Here is a 21,256-nt window from a genome sequence, read left to right on the forward strand (position 1 = left end):
TGCGACTCTCCCACAGATTGCGCTGTCATGTATTGGAGAGCGTCAGAGCAACAACCACTATTCTGAAGGACGGCCCTGTGGAGACGGCGAGCAGCGGGCAGCAGGATTTAAACACAGCGGTGAGAATCCTTCTTCCTCTACAGTACTTGTTATCTTTAAACTTACAATATATGTGTTCACCGCAATGCTTTTGACAACCATTGCAGATTTTGCAGAGGGCAATCACTGTTTTAAAAACTGTATTTTAAGCGAGACAACTGCATAGAGATGAAAAATTATAGTGTTTTCCACGTGTGAGTAAAACTATGTCTTGCAGTTTAGACAGGGGTCAGCTGATTGTTAGCCTAATAAAGTCAGTGATGATGATCACACTAATGTTAAAAAGTAAAACTGTAAAATAAATCTCTCTCTCTGTCTGTCTGTCTCTGTCTTCACTTCTCTGCACTGCTAGCAATCAGATCCGGCTCTGCTTGCAGTGTGAAAGTGGGCAATAGCCTAGTTTTAGTGGAACCCCTTTAATTTCTGTGTGAAATGGGTATGGCACAGGTAGCCTAGCTTAGCATAAAGACTGGAAACAGTGTGGGAGGGGCGACAATTAGCCTCTCTCTGTCCAATGTTTACTTTTCAGCACTTGTAACATTAAAAATGAAAATTGCGCGCTATAGTCATTTCTGAATACTGTGTTCTCTGCGGATTACCTCACCACCCCACAGTGATGATGAGACTATAGTAAAGTCACTGGCTCTTCATGTTCACCAGGAAGAACCTTTGTTTTGCTCAACTCCTTCCAGGGGTGTTGGATTGATTTAAAGCCTGTTCAGTAAACCAGTGTTTGTGTCTTTCTTTTTCCACCCAGCTTATGCGGTTGATGGCCTGCAACTCGCGGGTGGAGCAGAAGCTTAACACGTGTCTGTGGGTGCAGAAGGTTCTTATTGGACTGGTGCTGGTCCTCATGACGCTGAACCTGCTGTGTCTCTACCTGCTTGGGACTTCCCAGAAGCCATCTTGACCCACCATAGACCACACCAATGAAGGGACGGTTGACGGAAACACCCCCCTCCCCTCCCCACCTCAAAATCTACTGCCATAGAGAAGGGTGAGAGAGAAGACTGGAGACATGGAGGGGGAGTGGGGGGGGGGGCATGTGAGTCGTTACTGAATTATTGTATGAAGAAGATTGTATATTTGTCTCTTTTCAGGCACCTGAGGAGGCGACACATTTTAACAATGTGACATTGAATCAATAATGTATTTTTTAAAGACTGATATAATGAGCAAAAATAAATGTGTATTTATTGCAAAAGTCACAATATGTAGAAGAAAAAAAATTGTTATTTTTGTGATCATCATGTACAATCGTTTTATATTGTATAAATCTAAAAAGAAATATATATATATAATAAACACTTTTTGACAACTTACAGACTTTTGTTGAATGTTTAATAATGTGTTTTTTTTCCCCATGTAAAGTCAGGTCAGGAAACTTAAAAAGAGCATCTACACACACACACGACACGCCTTCATCCTGACAGGTGGATGTTTCAGTCGCACACTGTGGTCCTGTTTTGCATAAGTATTCACACTCTTGGTAATAAACCCTCATTAGTACAGAGGTGTCTAATTGAAAACACTGCGGTGTACGACCTCACTAAAACCTCTTCACGCTCAGACCAAGGAGCCACAGGAGATCTCTGTCTCCACTATCTCTCCTATTTGTTTTAATTACCCCGACTCCGGCTAAAACTAAAAATACCAAAGCAATTACTGGTGAGTGCAAGGACGTGGCATGACCCACTTGTAGCTTAGCAGAAACTGGAAGCACCGATATCTATAACAAGATCCAGCTCGGAGCAATCAAGGCGCGAGCCTTTTCTCATGAGGAATGGTCACATTTGTATTATTAGAATGGTGCGAGAAGAAGTTGTTTGGCATCAACATTTGAGGCTGGTTCGCAGTAGGTGGTCGCCGCTCGCATGCAAGGGCTGATGATTAGATTGACTTGTGCAATAAGGAGTAAACTAATCCTACGTTGATTATAAACACAGGGCTGTGGCTGGCACTGGAAAATGTTTATTCCCTGAAGATTGCATCGCGCCACTCATTCTATTCCAGTGGTAACTCTTCATATGCGTCCCTCTTTTCTCCAGTCTCCATTAATAGCTGTTTTTTGAAGGGAGTTGGATAGTTTTTTTTGGGAGTGTGCGTGTGCTCTGGATTTAAAACTTGCATTACGCGTTTCACTTAAATCCCTAAGTTAGAAATGCATTTTGCACTATGTGAAGTAAGTGCCTATGCACGAAAAAAAATGGATGGGAGTTAATGGAGTGTTGGCCTCTGGAGAATAAAAGTAAAAGCTTTGGTATCACACAGGTGGGTTATTTTAAGTGCATTTGAGTACCTGAATGGACCTGGGAAGTCGTTCAGTCGTTATACTTTGCGCTTCATAGAGCAAGACACAGTGTTGCAAGTGATTCCATAATAAAGGAGTCTGTGAAAACTGATTTGGCAATGATTACCACACGGACCCGGTCTCTCCTGATTGTCTCTGTGTGCCACTAATTACAGGCAGTGAATATACTGTATGGCTTTCCCTGCAGCTTGGAAGAAAAGCCAGACGCTCCTCCACAGTATTGATTTTAACATGAAACACCAGTTAAATCGAAAACCCCTGTTCCTTGGCCCCTGTGGGCACTCATGCGATGTCTGAGGGGATGATGATTTAGTTCAAGTGGCAAATTGGCACATGGAGGGGTGGGAAAAAGTTAATGAGTGTTGCATTTAATAAGAGATGCGTGGGTTGAGTTGAGAAAGTGTTGCTTTTGACACCATGGAGAGTTTCGCTGATGTTCACACAGTGAACTATGGCACCACACAAATGACCTATTGAATTGGTGGTAAACATCACACTGCCCCTGTTGCTGTAGTAACACAAAAAAGGTGCATACTATTTTTAAGAGTTTATTCTCCATCCTGCAGCTTCAATATTTTCTTTGCCTTTCCATCTATCCCGTGTGTGGGTTTCTTCTGCCTTAGCGATTGGCTGTATGCACAGATACACACACAGGTCAGAGGTCAGTGAGCCATTGAAGAGTTGTGGATGAGGAGTGTGACAGGCTGACAGGGCAGTGATGCCTTGTGCAGACTAAAATATGTAAGCATCTTGTGTGGAAAAAGCTATAAAAAAAATCAAGAAGAAAATATAGGTCTGTTTTGCATTGACGTGCTCAAGGTTCATGCAGGGGATAAACAAATGATTACCTTTAAATCAGCACATTGTAAATAGTACATTCAAGCAAATGGGAAGAAGTGCCGACTATGTTGCTAACATTTGAATGAATAGGAATAAAAGGCTGTAAAGATCAATGCTTCATCTCTGTTGCAGTCTCTGCAGTGCCCCCTCTTCTCCCAGGGTCATCATAGTAAGTAGTAGATCATCACACAAAATAAAACATAATACATATAGGTTTATTCACTTTGGTTTTTAATTGGGGCAGGACTGTATCCCTGTGTTTTTAAAAAAAAAAAAAAATGTAAGAAGTTTCTTTTTGGTTGTTTTGTTTGGTTGATACTTTATTATCTATTTTTCAAGCATACTCTTCAGACTCTGGAGAAACAGCAGATTTTTTTAAAGAACAAAATGCATAATATTTTTGAAACACATCCTGTGTACAACCACAAGCCCATAACATTAGATTCTTTGTTGTTGTTTTTTGTGCCTGAAACGGTAAGTGTACAGATCACTTTTTAAATATTTTTCAGTGTAATTTAAAAGCACAAGCTATATGTATATTGTTGTTCATGAATATCTAATGGTTATACTATTACGTTTTCATGTAAAAGTCCAGATCGTTCCAGTCAGTCTGTTTGTTGAAAGAGGTAGTATGTCACCAGAGGAAAATTGCATCTCCAGTTGCCTCTGTTGTGTACACACACAACATGGAACTACTGTATACACACAATCCAGGAAACCTTAAGCGTATGTGTCAACAAAAGACAGACAGAATGCTAAACTTTATGAAAGAGCTGAAAAAACTGCTTTCAAATTGCCACACCCTAGTTGGTCTCACTCCTGTCTCACCTGTCCAAAGTCAAAACCGTTGAGTCGTGTGTCTAAGCATAAACGAGGCCTCAGGTGACCTATTTTCCAAAAAACAGGTTTTGTGTTTGCGCAAAGGGAGCTAATTGGACAAGTGCACTGTTTCCTCTACTGATACAATGGTTGTCTGATATATTGATGGTATTGTAATTGTACAGTATGGCAGCAGTCTTCATAAAAATTGTAATTGCAATTTGTATACATTTGAACGTGATGTGGCCTCACTAAGCAAAAACATTAGATTACAACAGTGTTGAATGGATGCCCTGTGAGTGATATTCATTAATTGTTGCATATTTTTTTGTTAGAAATAATCTTTTTTTTTTTTTTTTTCAAAAATGGTGTGGAGTTAAATGCTCATGTTTGACTAATCTTTTCAGGTTTGTGTTGAGACTTTTGGTCACATTGAGCTATAGCTTCAGTAAAAACTGTAGCTATCGCTCTCACAACCACAAGCCATGACGAGGTCTTCTCACTGTGTGGTTGTGCAAGTTCGCCCCCTGCTGGCGAAGATGGGAAACTCCCAGTCTGAGTTTTGACATTTGAAAGGTCTTGAGTCGCTCAGTCAGTCAGTGCACTGGATCTGCCCCTCTGTCTGTTTGGTAGTAGAGGAGATACTGTTTCAGGTCTTTGGGAAGGTGAAGATCGTGAATCCCACGCAGTCTCTGCTTGGTCACGGTTCTCCTGATGTGCAGCCGACACAGCTGCATTAAAGGAGACACTTCTTTGGGCAGACATCAGGGGAGAAGCAAAGCCATGATATGAGAGCGATGATGTGATTATTAAAAGGTAGAATCAGCGATTCGGTAGAATGCTTGTTTTGAAAATAAATGAATATCTCCTTACGATCCGATCCGCTACCTGTCCGTGGCCTAATGTGTGTGCGCTGAAAAATAAATCCAGTGTTTAATACACAACCTAGGCTCTGTAATGGGCCATGTTGCTAGCTATGGTGGCCCCCAGCTAACAGAGCATAGGCTTTGTATTAACACTGGAACCTTTTGTTCAGGGCACATACAGTACAGTACGGACAGGTAGAGGATGGTGTTGAGGAGATACAGTATTCACTGATTTTGACCAAAAGTGATTTTTGACAACATGCGTTCTCCAGAATGGCTGACTCCACTTTTTAACTTAGGGCATTGGCTTAATGCAAAAAGTGCCATTAAAAAAAAAATCCAATCCCAAAGTGAATCTACTTGGATGGAGCTAGTTTGGAGAGAATACCTCCTGCTTGTCCCAGGAGCTTTTCCACCAGGCTGTTTGGAGGTGCGAGGTCCAGCGGCCGTTTGCCCTGCGAGTCCCTGAGGGAGCGCTCTGCCCCGTGCTCCAGCAGGACAGACACCAACTCTGGGCTGGAGAGACGAGCAGCGACGTGCAGCGGAGACTCCCCACACACACTGCTGTTCACACCAGCACCTGGAGGAGAGAGAGCACACACTAATGAGGTATGATGATGATGATGATGATGTGCTCGGTTCATAACGGGTGGGGAGAATCTCTGATAGTTCAGCTGAAGCCTTTCTTCTTCTTCTTCTTCTCCTACTCTGCATTTTCTTAGGGTATGAATATTCAATTCCCCCCCCAAAATATTTTATTTATTTCACTCAAATTAAAACAGCACAATTTTCACACAGGAAGTTAAAAAAGTACTGTATTTAAGTGTAGGTAGGCTACTCCTTTAACTTATTACATTTAGTTAAAGTGGTGGTGAAAGTACTGATGTCCTCTACTTAAGTAAGTGATACTGCAATATAAATCCTAACCAAGTTGGAGCAGTTTCCTCACAGTATCCGGATGCTGATTGGAGCAGGCGACGTGGAGAGGGGAACCCGATTGGCCGATGTCCTGATCCACATCTGCACCGTGCTGAACGAGAGGCTCAATGCACTCTGTGTGACCTAGACGGAGAGATACCAGAATCATCATAATGAGACGTGATGTACTTGAAAGCGATGTGCTTTGAAATCTGCCAGCCCTCGCAATCCTGGGGAGGGGGTGGGAGGGGGAAATATGCAGTTGTTTTACTTCGTAGGCTACAACAACACAGACTACCTTATCGTTAATACATTATACATTCCTCTGTTCTTTTTTCTCATGTCTTGGCACTCGGTGTGCATTTTAGTGGGTGACTGAATAAACTGCTTCAGCATAGATTATGCAGGTGGAATGTGAACTCCAACCTTTTGCCGCGGCCCTGTGGATTGGAGAGTCGGTCTGGCTGGTCCCCAGGGCAGTGGCTCCGTGTTGAAGGAGTAGTGATACGCAGGTCACATATCCCCCAGCGCAAGCTTCCGACAGGGGAGTTTGTCCATCCACCGTTGAATTATTTACCTGACATGGGTGGGAATATATTTATCAAGAGAATTCACCAGAAATTCATCTTCCGATTTAGTAAGAAAGTAACAAATGAAAACCTTGAATGTAGCAAACAAACCTCTATTATTATATTCATACAACTGCAAATTTACTGCAGATCTGCTTTCACACTCACAGTGCACTGTGGTGTTTCTTTTTTTACAAGTCAGACTTTATGTTTGTGTTTGTTAATGTGTTATTGTGCATGCATGACTGTTTTTGTGTGTGTGTGTGTGTGTGTGTGTGTGTGTGTGTGTGTGTGTGTGTGTGTGTGTGTGTCAGTGTTTTTTTTGGTTAATCTCTTACTAATATGCACCAAAACAAAATGAATACCCAGCAATAATTAACATGGTTGTCTCCAAACTAGACTAGAGCAAGATTTGGTAGTATCTTTGAAACCAACACAAAAAAATAACACACACACTTCATTTAGGATTGTCACACACACACACACACACACACACACACACACACACACACACACACACACACACTATTAGGCCTTACTTACATTTGCCCCGTTTTCTATTAGATGCTTGGCGCAAGCCACATTGCCTTGCATGCATGCACCATGGAGCGGAGAGACCTGGTCTAGAGTGCACAGATTCACACACGAACCCTGTGAACAACAAAGAGTAGACAAGTATTCTCTGAAGTATACTGTCCACAAAGAAATGACACAAGACACAAATCTTGCTGCTGTCCAGCAAGACAGCAAAACTTTCATCTGAATGAATGAATTTGCTTGTTACCTATGAAATCTAAAGAAACGTTACCTGAGCAATCAGTCTCTGCAGAGGGAGGACACGTCCATTGAAGGCAGAATCATGAATGGGAGACCAGTCTGATTCGACATCTAGGTGAAGAGATTAAAAACAACAGTCACACAGGCTTAATCAGTATCATGCTTTCAAATGACAAACCCATACCAAAAGCCATTCTGTGTATAGCAGTAGGTATTGGTTACACCAGCTGCACTGTGAGCATGGGCACCCAGCAGCTACTCACCACTCATCAGCGGGTTGGAGAAAAAAACAACAGTTCTGCTTGGACATGCAGAGTCTCGCGAAGTCTCTTCGTTTCCAGCAGACATTCTTCACAGAGTGTGTTCAGAAAGCAGCTTCATGGCACAGTTTGTTTTGCCTTATAGTTTATTTTATTTTAAGGTAATAGAGGCTGAGCTGTGTCCAACTCAGGGTCAGAACACATCTGATAGACGTTTGTTGCTCATCTGTTTTCAGTGTATTTGTGGCAGGGCTTGATGTAATTTCCGGCACGGCCAAGTATTTGCCATGCAGGAAACAGGCTGGTTGAGTGCAGCGCTTTGGTCTCTCCACCAATGAAGGTGCAGAGGGGGCCTGTTGAGCAGGTCTGTAATGTAGGTGTAATTTGACACCGTGTATCCACACCCATCCTGTACAGCAGGGGATGGGCGGTGCTGTACAGTACTGTACAAAAGTGTTAGGCAGGTTTGGAAAAAATGCTGCAAACTAAGAATGCTTTCGAAGACAAAAATAATAATTGTTTATTTTGATACATTTTTAAAAATGCTAAGTGAGGGAACACGGTAGTTATACTGGATAAGCAAGTTCTCTCCCAGGCAAAGATTTCAAAGCAGACTGGAGTTTATTTGTGCTTTTTGACAAAGCACAAAGAAACGGGCAAAGTTGAGGATCGTAGACACAGCTCAGAACAACAAGGTACACCCATCAACTGTCCGGACAAGTCTGGCCAGAAGTGGTCTTAATGGAAGAGTTGCAGCTAAAAAACAATACCTCCCACATGGTAATAAGGTCCAGCGACTCAACTATGCACGAAAACATAGGACCTGGGGCGCATAAAAATGGTAGCAGGTGCTCTGGACTGATGAGTAAAATTTTTAAATATTTGGCTGTAGCAGAAGGCAGTTGTTCACCGAAGGGCTGGAGAGCACTACTATAATGAATGTCTGCAGGCAACAGTGAAGCATGGTGGAGGTTCCTTGCAAGTTTGGGGCTGCATTAATGCAAATGGAGTTTAAGTAATGGTGTCCTCAATACTGAAACCAGTACGTAGATGGATGTACCTGGGTCCTACTGGTTTCTGCCAGTTCTGAGCTGATGGCACTGCTGGATTAGATTTCTCTTCTGTTCATTCACTGCATTTGGTTAATTTGTAAAAAATTAACTATTAAAACTTCAGTTTTTAGTTAACAACATTTTTTCACACCTGGCTAAAACTTTTGCACAGTTCTGTATATAAAAGTTCTGGTCCGGCTGTAAAGGCATTATAGCAGGGGTCTCCAACCAGTAGCTCGCGAGCTACAGGTTTCAAGCAGCTCGCCTGATAGGTTGACCAACTATTGAAAAAAATAGAAAATAAAAAAATCTTTTTTTTAAGTTTAAAATCCAACAACGGTAACAACAGCCCAACATCCAAAAAGTTGAATTTGCACTTTGATGTGCATACAAATGTTAAGTGTAGGTCCATTATTTGTCATTAGTGTGTCTGCATATTGCACCAAAACAGTAGAAGTTTTCTTTAATTGTATTTTGTGCTGTCTGCATGTTTGTACAACATTTGTACATGGCCACATAGCAAACAAAATTCCACAACTGTAAGGTCAGTTGTCTGTTGTATTCATTAAAAAAATGGTCTATTTCTTTAATGCGTATTGGCATCTTTGAGCCAAATATCCCCTCCTGTACACCTGGGCAGTGACCACCTTGACTGAGAAATGTCTTGGGAGGAACAATGATTTGCGTCACAATTAGAAGTGTAGTATAGACATTGATGTCAATTTTCAGTGATGTAAATGTGGCCCAAAAGAAGTGTAAAGTAGTGATGTTTTCGTGGACCTTTGATGAGAAATAATTTTTGATAAGCATTATGTAATTTCACACGTCTACAAACAGAAAGCTTAATTCAGTTGATGTGTGCAATGTAAATAAATATAAGCGATTTGATGCAAGTAGCTCTTGGCCACAATAATTTTTTCAAAGTAGCTCTCAGTTGAAAAAAGGTTGGAGACCCCTGCATTATAGACTATTGGTTTTTAAAACTTGTGTAGGCCGTAGTGGATCCCCACATTTAAAAGGTACAACATCTGTTTGGAATGTCTTCTCATTTTGCCTGTTTTAGGGGCAACACAGCAACATTGATAAACACTTTTAAGGTGATTATTCAAAGGTATGTCCTTGGTGAGGTGAACCATTTTTTATGATAAAGCAATGATGGAACTGTTTTATAAAAGCAGCACTTGACCTTTTTTAACTTGCCTCAGCAATAATACATACTATTACATACAAGACCATCAAAACAAATTGTAGACATTTAAAGACCCTTGCCCCTCAAAAAAGTGTTATGCGTAATGTAATTTCACAATGAATGGTGTCTGTGCACATTAATGCTTAACGGCTGTTTTGACTTTCAGCTGCTGAAGGGCAAAATGCCTCAGCAGTATTTTGATCTGTTTTCAAATGTGGAATTTAATATACTACAGCACTGTACTTAAGTATACATTTCAGGCACTTAACCTTTACTTGCGAAATGTTCTTCTTATGCTAATTTATACTTCTATTCCACTACAATTCAGTGGGAAATATTCTACTTTTTACTTCACTACTTTTATCTGATAACTTTAGTTACTAGTTACTTTATAAACTGAGATTTTGCACATGAAACATATGAAGAGTTTATACAATACTGTATACAACCCAACAGTATAAAGGCCTACAAGCTCAGATGAAACATTTGTTGATAAATAGATAGGTTGATTAACTGCTTGATTTGCTATTTACAACTTTTTTGATGTCATTTTTTATGGATATATGCCAAAAAATGACACAGTTCCAGCTTCTGAAATGTGAGGATCTGCTGCTTGTTGTCTGCTCATTTTTATTTTTAGCAAAAAATAAAACTACCAATACAAATAAATATAGCCTATACTTAAATCCACGATAAAATGTAAATGTATGGCAGTCCCATTCAAAATGAACTCCACCTCATTCAGCTTAACCCTGCTTTTGCGTCAACGCATGAGTACCGGTAATACTAATCTAATAATATTAGAACAGTCACAGCTGCACTAGTGTACTTTTAATTTTAATACTTTAAGTACATTTTACTGATAATCTGAATAGTTTCTCCACAACCGTTTGTTTTAGAACATGTATGCAGGGGACAAAGGTAGCATTCTTACTTTTTTCCCCCTTTTTTGTCATTAACCTCTAAATAATCACTGATTTATTTCTAATTCTGCAATGGTGATGACATTTTGCTTGGATTAAAGTTTCAAAGAAAATAGCATTAAGATATCCACATTCCAAGGAATTTCATTTAGTCTTAATCCCATGCTGCCAAGAGATAATTAGTTTAGAGAATCTCACGGCTGGCTTTGTAAAAAACTAGGAAATCCATTTGAATGTGGATGGTTGGCCTTACTAATCAGACAGACCCTCCTTAAAGGCAAAAGGCAGGGTTCAGCACCCAAGTTAATGAGAATGTGCTCTGCTTTAGTGTCACTCTGAATCCCTTTCAGCAGCTCCCACGATAAACTGACTTGACCTCTGACTTTCCTGAGGGTAGCCACCTGAGAGATCATTTCCTTACATATTCAAGTTCTGCACACCACATCCATATCTTGATAATACAACAAACAGCTGTGCTAAAGGATAGACTCCCGTGTGTGTGTGTGTGTGTGTGTGTGTGTGTGTGTGTGTGTGTGTGTGTGTGTGTGTGTGTGTGTGTGTGTGTGTGTGTTTGTGTGTGTGTGTGTGTTCATTTAATTTAGGCTTGTGCTTCATATACTTCATATGTACTATTAAAGGTGCACTATGTAACTTTAGGTGAATCAAATAAGTGAACATGTTCTAAGGTATATTGTCATAACTGAATAACCACAGTTTTGTTTACAAACATATTGTAGTCTTATGTTTGATTCCAGGTGACTCCAAATACTTTAGTTTTGATTAATGATGATAGAATGATTCAATACTAAGAATTACATGTAGAGAAAATATGGTTTGTAAACTAACTGCAGGTGCAGGATCGGAAAATATTAACAAATCTCCCTCCCTTGAAACTATATAGTGCACCTTTAATATGATACAATAATGTGTAATGCTAGTACAGTCAAACACAGCTATCCACACGTTTACAGTATCAGCAAAATCCATTGTGTTTGTTGAGAGCTACAATCCCATCGTATATCATACCAGCAGAGGGCAGCAACAGAGAGCAGACATGTAAGCAGCAGCAGCAGGGCAGAACTATAACCAAATTCCTCAGGGAGTTATTAATCCCTGGCAGCAGGCTACAAGTTTGCCATTATACAATTGACTTTGTGCCTTGTCAGAGAAGGTGCATATGGATTAGTATGCCATTGTATGAACTCGATGAATACCCTGCTCTGTTGTGAGTGAATAATGAAAGGCCTTGATGATTTGTTTCCCAAATAAATCAGCTTCCAAAAATGTCCAACCCCCTCGCTCTCTCAGATCTCTGTCCAAGAACAGAATCGGATACAGCAGCTGCTATGACCTTCGCCTGTGTCTGGACGTGCTGGCAGTGGACTTCTGGTGCATGAAAATTTGAGGGGGGAATTCAAAAGACATGCAATCTAAGAGCAATAAATGGCATTTTTGGTATTGTGACTCTCAGGACCACCAAAATTTGTTTTTATATTAATAAGCAATTTAATTATTTTATGCAAACATGCTTTCCCGATTAAAACATTGCAGTCAGTCTGAGGGCCATTCTTTAACATCTGTTTGCACACATGTATTGATTCATTGAACTCAGGATCTTGACACTGTATTCAGAAGTCCAATTCTGTTCAATCAAAAAGACACAACCAACAAGTGGGAGATCCTGTATAGAGGCAGCAACATTCACTGCCGAGCACACATCTAAATGTAACATGGTTTCTAAGATACATGAGTCCAAGCGTGCCACCAGGTCTCACATCACTTGCTGGTCGTTTCACTGAGAGTTTGGCCCACGGCTCCAGAAGACCTCAGTTCAGCAGACAGTTTACAGCCACACACAGCGAGGCTAATGATGGGGTAGATGGGTGGCCTTTAACCAGCCCACTCATCAGCTACAAAAACTGAAGCGTGTCAATAATTATAAGCTTAAGTAATGGAAGACTCTGCCCGGCTTGGAACTTCTAGCTTTAGGAAATCAAGTTTGCATCATGGTGCTTTACTGTTTTCTCCTGTGACTATGGTTAGACTCCCAGCGGCCAAAAGCAACAGGTCTGAATACTCCTGCACACGATTAGCTGAGCTTTGCTACATCTTCTTTAATTGTTTGAACATGTTTTAGTCTTAATTTGTACTTGTATGACGATGTTGTAAAAATGATAATCCAAATGTTTACCTTATATATTTTGCTAAATCTTCAACTCTCAATAAAAAGGTCAAAACACAAAAAAAAACATTTTATCAAATGCAAAAAAAAGTATCACCATATCGGCCATATCGACATGATATTTAAATATCGGTATCAGCTATAGCAAAACAAAAACATATGTCAACCACTGGTTGCCGATACAGTTGTGCATTCTGCATAATTCAATTTATATTATTTATTTAATGTAATTTATTTTCATGATGTGTGTGTAGGCTAGGCTACTCAATTCCTAGTTAATTAAATCCATATTGTGATTCGTGTGTTTTCACCGTGAAACAGGTTTACAGCAAAGGCCACGTGCAGCAGAATACTTGAGTTTAAAAAAAAGTACAGTAGCTTGCGGATACTCACCTACTGTAGGCCATAACTCAAGACTGAAATCACACTTTATCACACAACAGGCCTTTGTGGGGTTGGTTGGTTGCATTGTGGCGCAGTTAAGCTACACAACTGCAGGGATTAAATGGAAGCACATGATCACTCAGACCCGTGATTTTTCCCCGGGTGCTGGGTCATACAACTACTACCCAATCATTTCCTCTCCCTTTTCTTGCCTTTTTACTTCTCCCTCCTGGCACTCGTATAGCCCACTTCTTGATTTCAACCTCTCCTCTTTCTTCCTCTCTCCTTCTCCCTCCCTCTGTCGGCCTCTTGTCTCCAGTCCGTCATGGCATCCCCGCGGCTGGAGACCTTCTGCTGTCCGAACCGCGACCCGGCCACGGAGTTCGTGGTCAGCTTCCAGCCCGTGCTCTTCGGGGCTTTGAGTCTAGGCAGCGCCGCCCTCAGCCTATTGTTTGGGCTTTTACAGATTCTGCCAAAGCGCAAGGGATACAGGAGACTGGGACAGTACCCGCTGCCAAGGCCCGCGTCCTCCTCGCGGATATTGTTCATCGTCAGCGTGTGTGACATACTGGGATGCGCAGGTATGGTGTGTGGTGGGCCCTATACACTTTACCTTAGTAGGCTAGCTGAGAAAAAAAGAGTGTGGGCTTTCCACAACGTGGAGTGTTGCTCACTGGGTCTAATTACGCACACGGATACTTTGATTTTAACCCCTTTATTGCCTGTTTGTTTGGCCTGCCTTATTTTCAAACAGAGTGACAACATTAAACATAACTTATGAACAAAGTTATTGAAAAAGCGGAATTTATCTTCCCCCATTCTCTCTTTAAAAGAGGCAAAATGACATGTTATTCTGCACAAATCCATCCTAAAAGTGCTTTCACAGTGTTTGGAGTCAATGACACCTGTAGGTATTTGGAAATGCCTCCTCAATTAGAATCTTTTACAAACATACAAACACAAATCTCAGCTCAGCACAGACGTTGATAGATGCACTGAAGATGACTGTAGTTCTGGAGCTTCTTATTACAAAACAAAAGAATGAGTCATCATGACCCTCTCATGTGAGCAATAGCATGACTCACAACAACTGCAACCATTTTTTTCTTCTGTCTCTTTCCTCCCCTGTTGCCCCATGTGTTGATTTGAATACATCCTTGTTCCTAAAGCAACCGATAGTTAGACACATTTAATACACACACACAGAGTGGGCTGCAAATTGTTTTCAGATTGGTGCGTTGTACATCAGAAACTTCAGATGTTCATCCATCACTTTGCTCCATGTGCTCTATCAACACCAGGGAAGGCAGATGAAGTCATGTATATCAGTGTACTTAAGAGACCCGGTGAGATCCATTCACCGCTGCCAACTTAACGGCTTGAAGCACTAGGCCATACCCATGATGACCCATGGTTTTCCAATAAAATTACACACAACAGCATGCAGTCTGCATCGCGTCAGGAGTGTGGGAGAGCTCCCATTTCCCCCCCATTGCACAGTGAGGTGGAAGAGCCTCATACAGGAAATGGAAACACCCTTATATAAAAAACAACACACCTGGAAGCAGTTCACATTTCCATGACCATAAAGCTGCTATTAAAAGGACTCCATGACTGAATCTAATTAGTCGACACACCTAATGATGCCGAATAAAAATCTTTTTTGTTTTGAACATTGCTAGTTGCCCTGTTTGTTTTTTTCCCTCCTCTTTTGTGTTTCTATTTGTTTTTTAAAACAGGGATTTGCCCCCAACACCTACAATAACACACCACATGTTGTTTCTTTCCCTCTCCCAGGCATCATTATAAGGTCATCCGTATGGCTAGGCCTGCCTAACGTCATCCAAGGCATCTCGGTGGCCAACAGCACGGACGTCTGGCCAGAGGTCTTCTGCGTTGGCAGCGCGGTACGTGTGATGCTTCCACTTGTTCAAAACAATCAAAAGGACTTCAGCTGTGAGCCTGTGTGTGCACAATTATGTTATTTCCTGTTGTGGCCTTGCGCTATGTCAGGATGAAAGGAAACTGGCAATAGTGGAGAAAAAAACAAACATTTGCTTTATTAAAAATCATGTGTGATCTCAGAAAAATCCTGATTTTCCTTGGTAAAGGAAGTGGCGATTTGTTCTAATGAATTCTCAAAGTCTCAGATACCAGATTAACTGCAACAAAACAAAACAAAAAGTCAAAGAAAGGCACCATTTCCCTGCATACTTCTTATTATCAGAATTATTACAATCATGTCCTGTGTGGTAAGAATACTGTTTCCAATTTCTGTGTTCCAGTTGTGGATCCAGCTGTTTTTCAGTGCCTCTTTCTGGTGGACCTTTTGCTATGCTGTTGACGTTTTCCTGGTGGTGAAAACCTCGGCTGGAATCAGGTGCTCCGAGTCTTCGCCTTCCATCTAGCGCAAGTCATTAGCACCTTGATATCTATTCCTATGTAGACTCCAGATGGGACTCAGGGCTTTGAACTGAGCTACGAATATCAATCACATAGAGCAAAATGTTTGAAACGCATGCCTCTCACTTTGCTTTATCGTCTGCCATAGATTTAATTATTTTCTTTCACTTAAAAGTGGAGGTAGCGATTGATGTCAAAATCACTTTTTGTCCAAATCAGTGACCATCTCCTCACAATCCGCTACCATTCCGCACTGTGTGTGCGCTGAAAGAAAATAGTGTTAATTCTCACAGCCTAGACAACGTAAACAGGCATGTTGCTAGCTACGGTGGGCCCCCTTTCTTTACATACCCATTTACAGAGCCTAGGCTGTGTATTAACACCAGATTTTTCGTTAAAAGAAAGGAGTATCGTGAGGACAAAAAGTGATTTTGAGCACAATCATTCTCAGGAATCACTGGCCACACCTTTAACCACTCACAAACACCCTTAAACTGGTTTGAATTGTGTTGTACAGACATTTACTGTAGGTGCACAAGGAGGTCTGAGGTTGCCTTATAAATGTATTTATGTGTTTCCCCCCCCCAAATCTGTGAAGTGCTTTTGTTTTTCTACACGGAAAATAAAAGTCATCCCCTCGCTACAGATCTGCAGCATGCGTTGTGTGAGCTCGGTCTCATGACTTTGTTTTATTTCCCTCACTCACCCACCCCCCCCCCTTCCCCATCAGCACCATTATCCTCTACCACATGATTACGTGGGGTCTAGCTGTGCTGCTGTGTGTGGAAGGAGTGGCCATGCTCTACTACCCATCCATCTCAGAGTAAGGCCCAGTTTGCATATCCCATACAGGTACCTTTTAAATATCTGCTGGTCTTTGTCAGGAGATGAACAAAGAAAAGAGCAGATATGTAATTATAAGAAAATTATTTTATCACACTGTTATTCAAATAAGTTGACAATCGCTTCCCTGTTTACCACCTGTTTACCAATTCCATTCTTCTTCATTGCATTTCTTTTGTGCAGTTGCGAGCAAGGCCTCCAGCATGCCATCCCTCACTATGTCACCACGTACGCACCCATGCTGCTGGTACTCGTGGCCAACCCTGTTTTCTTTTGCCGCACCATATCAGCAGGTCAGTTATTTGTTACACACACACACACACACAGAGCCGGACCAAGTCTTCATGGGGCCCTAAGAAGAATTTGATTAGGGGCCCCCTCTCCAATGTTAGCGCTGGCCACATTTATTGACTATTGTTAATTGTCATTGTCACCCAGTGTTTTCCGCTAGTGCCTCCAATGTCCAGCTGGGTGAAAATAGTAGCCTGCCGAGATCCAGACCCTCCTGAGGTCCGGGGGTATGCCCCCGCCCCGGGAGATTTTTTTTACCCTTTTAAAGTGAAATGCATGAATCTGGTGCACTTTGAGAGGACAATTAAGAGGCTAAATCTGAGGAATTTTGTGTGAACAAATGATTTGGAGACACTGTGTTGGATGACTTAGAAGCTATTGAAGAAAGACACATGGATTTCCCATTAAAATATAAATTTAAATGGGCCCTAAGCAACCTCTTAGTTTGCTTATGCCTCGGGCCAGCTCTGCACACACACACACACACACACACACACACACACACACACACAGGCTGCAATAACAGGCCCTCTCTCATTCCTTCCAATCTAGTGACATCTCTACTGAAAGGACGCCAAGGAATCTACACAGAAAATGAGAGACGGCTGAGCAATGAGATAAAAATACGCTTCTTCAAAATGATGCTGGTGTTCTTTATTTGGTATGTTACCATTCCTCATTAAAGGGATCTCATTTAAAGGAATTGGTTGTTCAAGGAAACACAGTTAGCCTGGCGTTGTCCAATGTTAACAAAAATCCACACAACCAGCACCTCTAAAGCTCAGCCAATTAGCACGTCATATCTTGTTTGTTCAATCTGTATGGAATCTCCAAGTGTAAAAGCGACATAATGCGGTTTTTACAGTGGTTTTAGTATCAGATGATCTGTTGGCCAGGCGCAGTAACTCCCTGGAGGCTTCTAGTTTGCTTGTTGCCTGGAGACCTCACAGTTATTAGGCCGCGGCCAAGAAATAATGTGGAACATAAGCCCCTCCATAAGACCGCAACGTGTTGTTTTTGCACTTTGTTTCATGAAGCATATTTCCCCCCAAAAATGTGGTGCTGCTTATTCAAATATGTTTCCAACTTTTATGTTTTTTTCTCAACTGTAAATCACGTGTCAATCTAAATAGATTTTTATACTAAATGGGAATTAATAAAAATTATTGGAATGGCAAAAAAAAAGAATTTGTACAGCACCGCGGTATCATTGTAAAGTAAAGTTATGTGTGATTTGTAGTAAATGGACCAATTTATCAAAAAATCAATTGGCCTTCAAAATAGCTTTATTTGAACAGGGACAATGTACAAAAGAAACATTCAGCTTGTTTAGAGCAAGGAGAGATGCATTGTACCAGGTTTTAGCAAACTGCTATTTTCCACCTGTAGTAAAATAGCTATTTAACATACAGTTATGTATTTGTAGTTACAATGTCAACTAATTGTACATATCAGAGATCAGTTAATAAAGAGCCATCCTCCTGTGTCCTCCTCACAGTAATATGACAAACATGTGAAAAACTCACTCATGTGCTAGTCCTCACTAAATCTCAAAGTAATAAACCATTGTTTTCAATGGCTAATTCTGCATAACTTACAGGCGGATATAATGCCATATTCAGCCGTTTATTGTTTATTGTAAAAAAAAATAAAAAACATCCCTTATTAAGCCTTACTGAAAAATATTGTGTGTTTTATTGTTTTAGCTGGGTTCCCAACATCATCAATGAGATCCTGCTCTTCTACCTGGAGATGCAGACGGACATCAATGACAACAGTTTGAGGAATATCAGAAACGCAGCTCTCATTACATGGTTCATCATGGTGGGTTGAGGAAAAACATCAACATTCAGAATAAAGAACGGCTGATATGATCACTATCCAACACCTTGAATGACTTGTATGTCTGTCTTTTCAGGGTATCCTCAACCCCATGCAGGCTTTCCTCAACACCCTGGCCTTCCACGGCTGGACGGGCTTCGACGTTGACTTCAGCCTGCAGCGGAGGAGGGAGCTGACCTGGGATTCGGTTTCCAATTCGATGCCTAACACGGCGGGCCAGGACGCCATGGGCAAGAGTCACATCCAGGAGAGCAAGAAAAACCTGATGGGCAACGGGCAGCACCACTCCGACGCCATCAGTGTCCTCTCAGAAGGTAATTGGGCTCACAGTGACAGTAACGGCTCGCCTGTTTATCAGGGCTGGTGAAGCACTCCTCAGCATCCTGTGTTTATATGTTGTGCCTCACAATGCTTTTAATAAGTATGTGTTTTCCTTTTGAAAAAAACAAACATTGCGGTATCATGGCACCGAGAAATCTGCTCCCACTGAGCGAAAGAACTTAAAAAAAAAATAAGAAATACTTTAGAAGGTTTGAGCACTCTGATTCATCTTTAATAGTAAAACACTTTTATAACCAGTGTTGCCGCTGACCCCTGCTCGGTGCTATAATGAAGCACCTAGTGTTATGGAACACTGTGCAGAATTTTTATGGCGACTGCAAAATACAGTGGCGTGAAATTGCACTGCACAGAAAGTTAATAATGGACTGATAAAAAAAGTGTTGCTACCATTCTGCATGTGTTTGTTTATCCACCGTGGCAGCACGTGCTTTTTATTTATTTTTTTACTGTAAAAACTTCACAATGATTTCAAATTCAGCTCTGCAGAGCTTTAAGTGGCATTATTGCTGTGCATTAGAGCAACAGGAACATTTGTTAAATGTATAGGTGAATAGGAATAAATACCCTCTGGTGCCAGTTTATTCATTAAGCTAATAACACAGTCAAATACTACAGCCCTGTAGACGGTGAAGTTAATATTGTTCGTGTTTTTGTTGAAACTAAAAGTGTTGTTTCGACAGACAATTCTGAAAGCCAAAGTTTGTTGTGTGTTGAGTTGTATTTAACTGAGGTGTTTCTGTTACCTCTAGTATAACCCCCACAGCAGGATTTAATGCAGGGCTGTGGTATTTGACTTTAGGTGGAACTATAGGTGTACATTATAAACTGGTATAATGCCATAAATCGGCATTACTGGATAAGAATGCGCTCTTTCACTGCTGACATTTTGGCATTTTCTCAGTAGGGAAAAGCACGAGCATAGTAACATTAAAAATAAGAGGATTTATGATGGCGGAATTCCATTTAGCTGCTTCAGTTTTAGGCTTACTAGGACACGTGGATGGAGCAGGGCCATTCTCATGTCATTTGCAACACCTGTGTTTTTTCCTGCTAGGATGAGTCGAAATGTCTGTTGGGAAAAATGAACTACTGGTACTATTAAATGTATTTTGGGGATGATTTTGTAAAGCACACATTTTATACCGTTTTGTAGTTGTGTTTGTGCACAACATAGGTCATTGTACAAAGGCTATTCAGTGTTGTGTGTCACCATTCCATGTCGCGTGAAATGACGGGTCATTAGAAATAAAGTCAAAAATCTTTACAAAGGTATTTCTGTTTTTCATTATTGTATACCAGCTTCAAGTGTGTTTTTTTTTGTTGGACAAAAATGCATGTATACGTAATAATAATAATAAACAAACAAACAAACAAACATATGGCTCAATTCTAAAAATGCGATACAGGATACACTTTATAATGCAATAAAAAAAAATGTTTGATTCAGTGGCACATAGACACATTTGTGATGAAGGGGGATGGATGAATACAATATGAACATCTCAAATGGATAAGCAGATTGATAAGCCGTGAAAGTGTCCTGTGCAGTAACATCCAGTAACCTACCCCCCTTATTTTGTCTTGCTAGGTTCAGAGTCTAGTACAGTTGAAATCCACATTTCCAGCGAGCTACGAGACTATGAGGATGTAGACGCTGACGGAGAATCCTTGGAGAACTCTGTGAGGCACTAGCTGGGCTGATCAACAACCCGCCTCCCTGTGTGACATTGTACTCTTTATACTGTAGCTACTTTCTGTGACACTGTCTCTTCTTAGACTCTTAATTGTCCCAGATTTTACTGGTCATGAGATTATCATTAGTCGTACAACAGGATAAGACTGATTGTTAATTTAAAGCCTTTTATTTCTTCCTAAGCTCTTTAAATCTGTCTGCAGTATACAGTGGTATGCTACATTACAGACACATCAACTGTACAGCAGTTATGCAAGTCCCAACCCTACTGCACTGTCTATTGTAGCATAGAGCCAGCAGAACAAGGAAGACATTTTCTTAAATAATAAAAAAGGCACAGGCTGATCTTTAAAAGTGCCCGAAGGTAAATTCACTAAAATAGATGTGGACTGGTTTTGTGATATGCACTCTTGCCATTAATCTCCTGAAGCACAACAGAATGTAATAAGCTAATTAGTGTCTTTATTTTTAACAGTATCTGTTTTCCTACTGTCCATCTTGTATTTTATTTTTTATTTTACACACATCTATTTTATACTTTATTAAATATTCAAAATATTCTTAAGGTTTTGTTGGTGACACTTTCTTTTGTCTTCTTGAGTGGACTGCATTGTAACCTCATTTCCTCCAATGTTAAATAAAATACTCCTTTA

The 21,256-nt window shown here is 40.8% G+C and overlaps 3 protein-coding genes across 5 annotated transcripts in view; 2 read left to right on the forward strand and 1 right to left on the reverse strand.

Annotated features, from left to right (window-relative positions):
• mospd2 (motile sperm domain containing 2) overlaps nt 1-1,329 on the forward strand; it is an 18,206-nt gene extending 16,877 nt beyond the window's left edge. The window contains exons 14-15 of the mRNA XM_080038243.1: nt 17-119; nt 857-1,329. Coding sequence (XP_079894369.1) covers nt 17-119; nt 857-1,009 — 256 coding nt within the window. The 3' untranslated portion in view covers nt 1,010-1,329. The remainder of the gene's footprint in view (nt 1-16; nt 120-856) is intronic.
• Nucleotides 1,330-3,485: 2,156 nt separating this feature from the next.
• Nucleotides 3,486-13,401, reverse strand: LOC307258712 (ankyrin repeat and SOCS box protein 9-like). 3 transcript variants are annotated; one of them, XM_080038363.1, is made up of 7 exons: nt 13,199-13,401; nt 7,231-7,310; nt 6,966-7,073; nt 6,280-6,430; nt 5,863-5,997; nt 5,324-5,515; nt 3,486-4,820 (listed from the first exon to the last, which is right to left on the reverse strand). In XM_080038363.1, exons 1-7 carry the CDS (start codon nt 13,272-13,274, stop codon nt 4,666-4,668), a joined length of 897 nt encoding a protein of 298 aa, XP_079894489.1. In that variant the 5' UTR covers nt 13,275-13,401; the 3' UTR covers nt 3,486-4,665. The 3 variants fall into 3 exon arrangements, with proteins under 3 accessions (XP_079894489.1, XP_079894490.1, XP_079894488.1); XM_080038364.1 differs by lacking the exon at nt 13,199-13,401 and adding an exon at nt 7,463-7,721 and having other exon boundaries at nt 3,486-4,800; XM_080038362.1 differs by lacking the exon at nt 13,199-13,401 and adding an exon at nt 7,463-7,721.
• gpr143 (G protein-coupled receptor 143) lies at nt 13,317-21,144 on the forward strand. Its single transcript, XM_080038361.1, has 9 exons — nt 13,317-13,770; nt 14,987-15,096; nt 15,475-15,569; nt 16,323-16,415; nt 16,619-16,728; nt 17,279-17,387; nt 18,433-18,550; nt 18,645-18,882; nt 20,499-21,144. Exons 1-9 carry the CDS (start codon nt 13,515-13,517, stop codon nt 20,600-20,602), a joined length of 1,233 nt encoding a protein of 410 aa, XP_079894487.1. The 5' UTR covers nt 13,317-13,514; the 3' UTR covers nt 20,603-21,144.
• Nucleotides 21,145-21,256: the final 112 nt, after the last annotated feature.

This window comes from Ammodytes marinus (assembly GCF_949987685.1).
Source record: "Ammodytes marinus genome assembly, chromosome: 12".
Classification (NCBI taxonomy): Eukaryota; Metazoa; Chordata; class Actinopteri; order Uranoscopiformes; family Ammodytidae; genus Ammodytes; species Ammodytes marinus.

Bases quoted from the DNA above. Each gene is read 5' to 3' on its own strand.
- gpr143 (XM_080038361.1), top strand. From the start codon at position 13,515: ATGGCATCCCCGCGGCTGGAGACCTTCTGCTGTCCGAACCGCGACCCG. The intron at 13,771-14,986 runs GTATGGTGTGTG...TCCCTCTCCCAG, and splicing joins TGACATACTGGGATGCGCAG to GCATCATTATAAGGTCATCC. The intron at 18,883-20,498 runs GTAATTGGGCTC...TTGTCTTGCTAG, and splicing joins CATCAGTGTCCTCTCAGAAG to GTTCAGAGTCTAGTACAGTT.
- LOC307258712 (XM_080038362.1), bottom strand. From the start codon at position 7,547: ATGTCTGCTGGAAACGAAGAGACTTCGCGAGACTCTGCATGTCCAAGC. The intron at 7,074-7,230 runs GTAACGTTTCTT...TGTTGTTCACAG, and splicing joins TGCAGAGACTGATTGCTCAG to GGTTCGTGTGTGAATCTGTG. The intron at 5,516-5,862 runs GTTAGGATTTAT...TCTCTCCTCCAG, and splicing joins GAGGAAACTGCTCCAACTTG to GTGCTGGTGTGAACAGCAGT.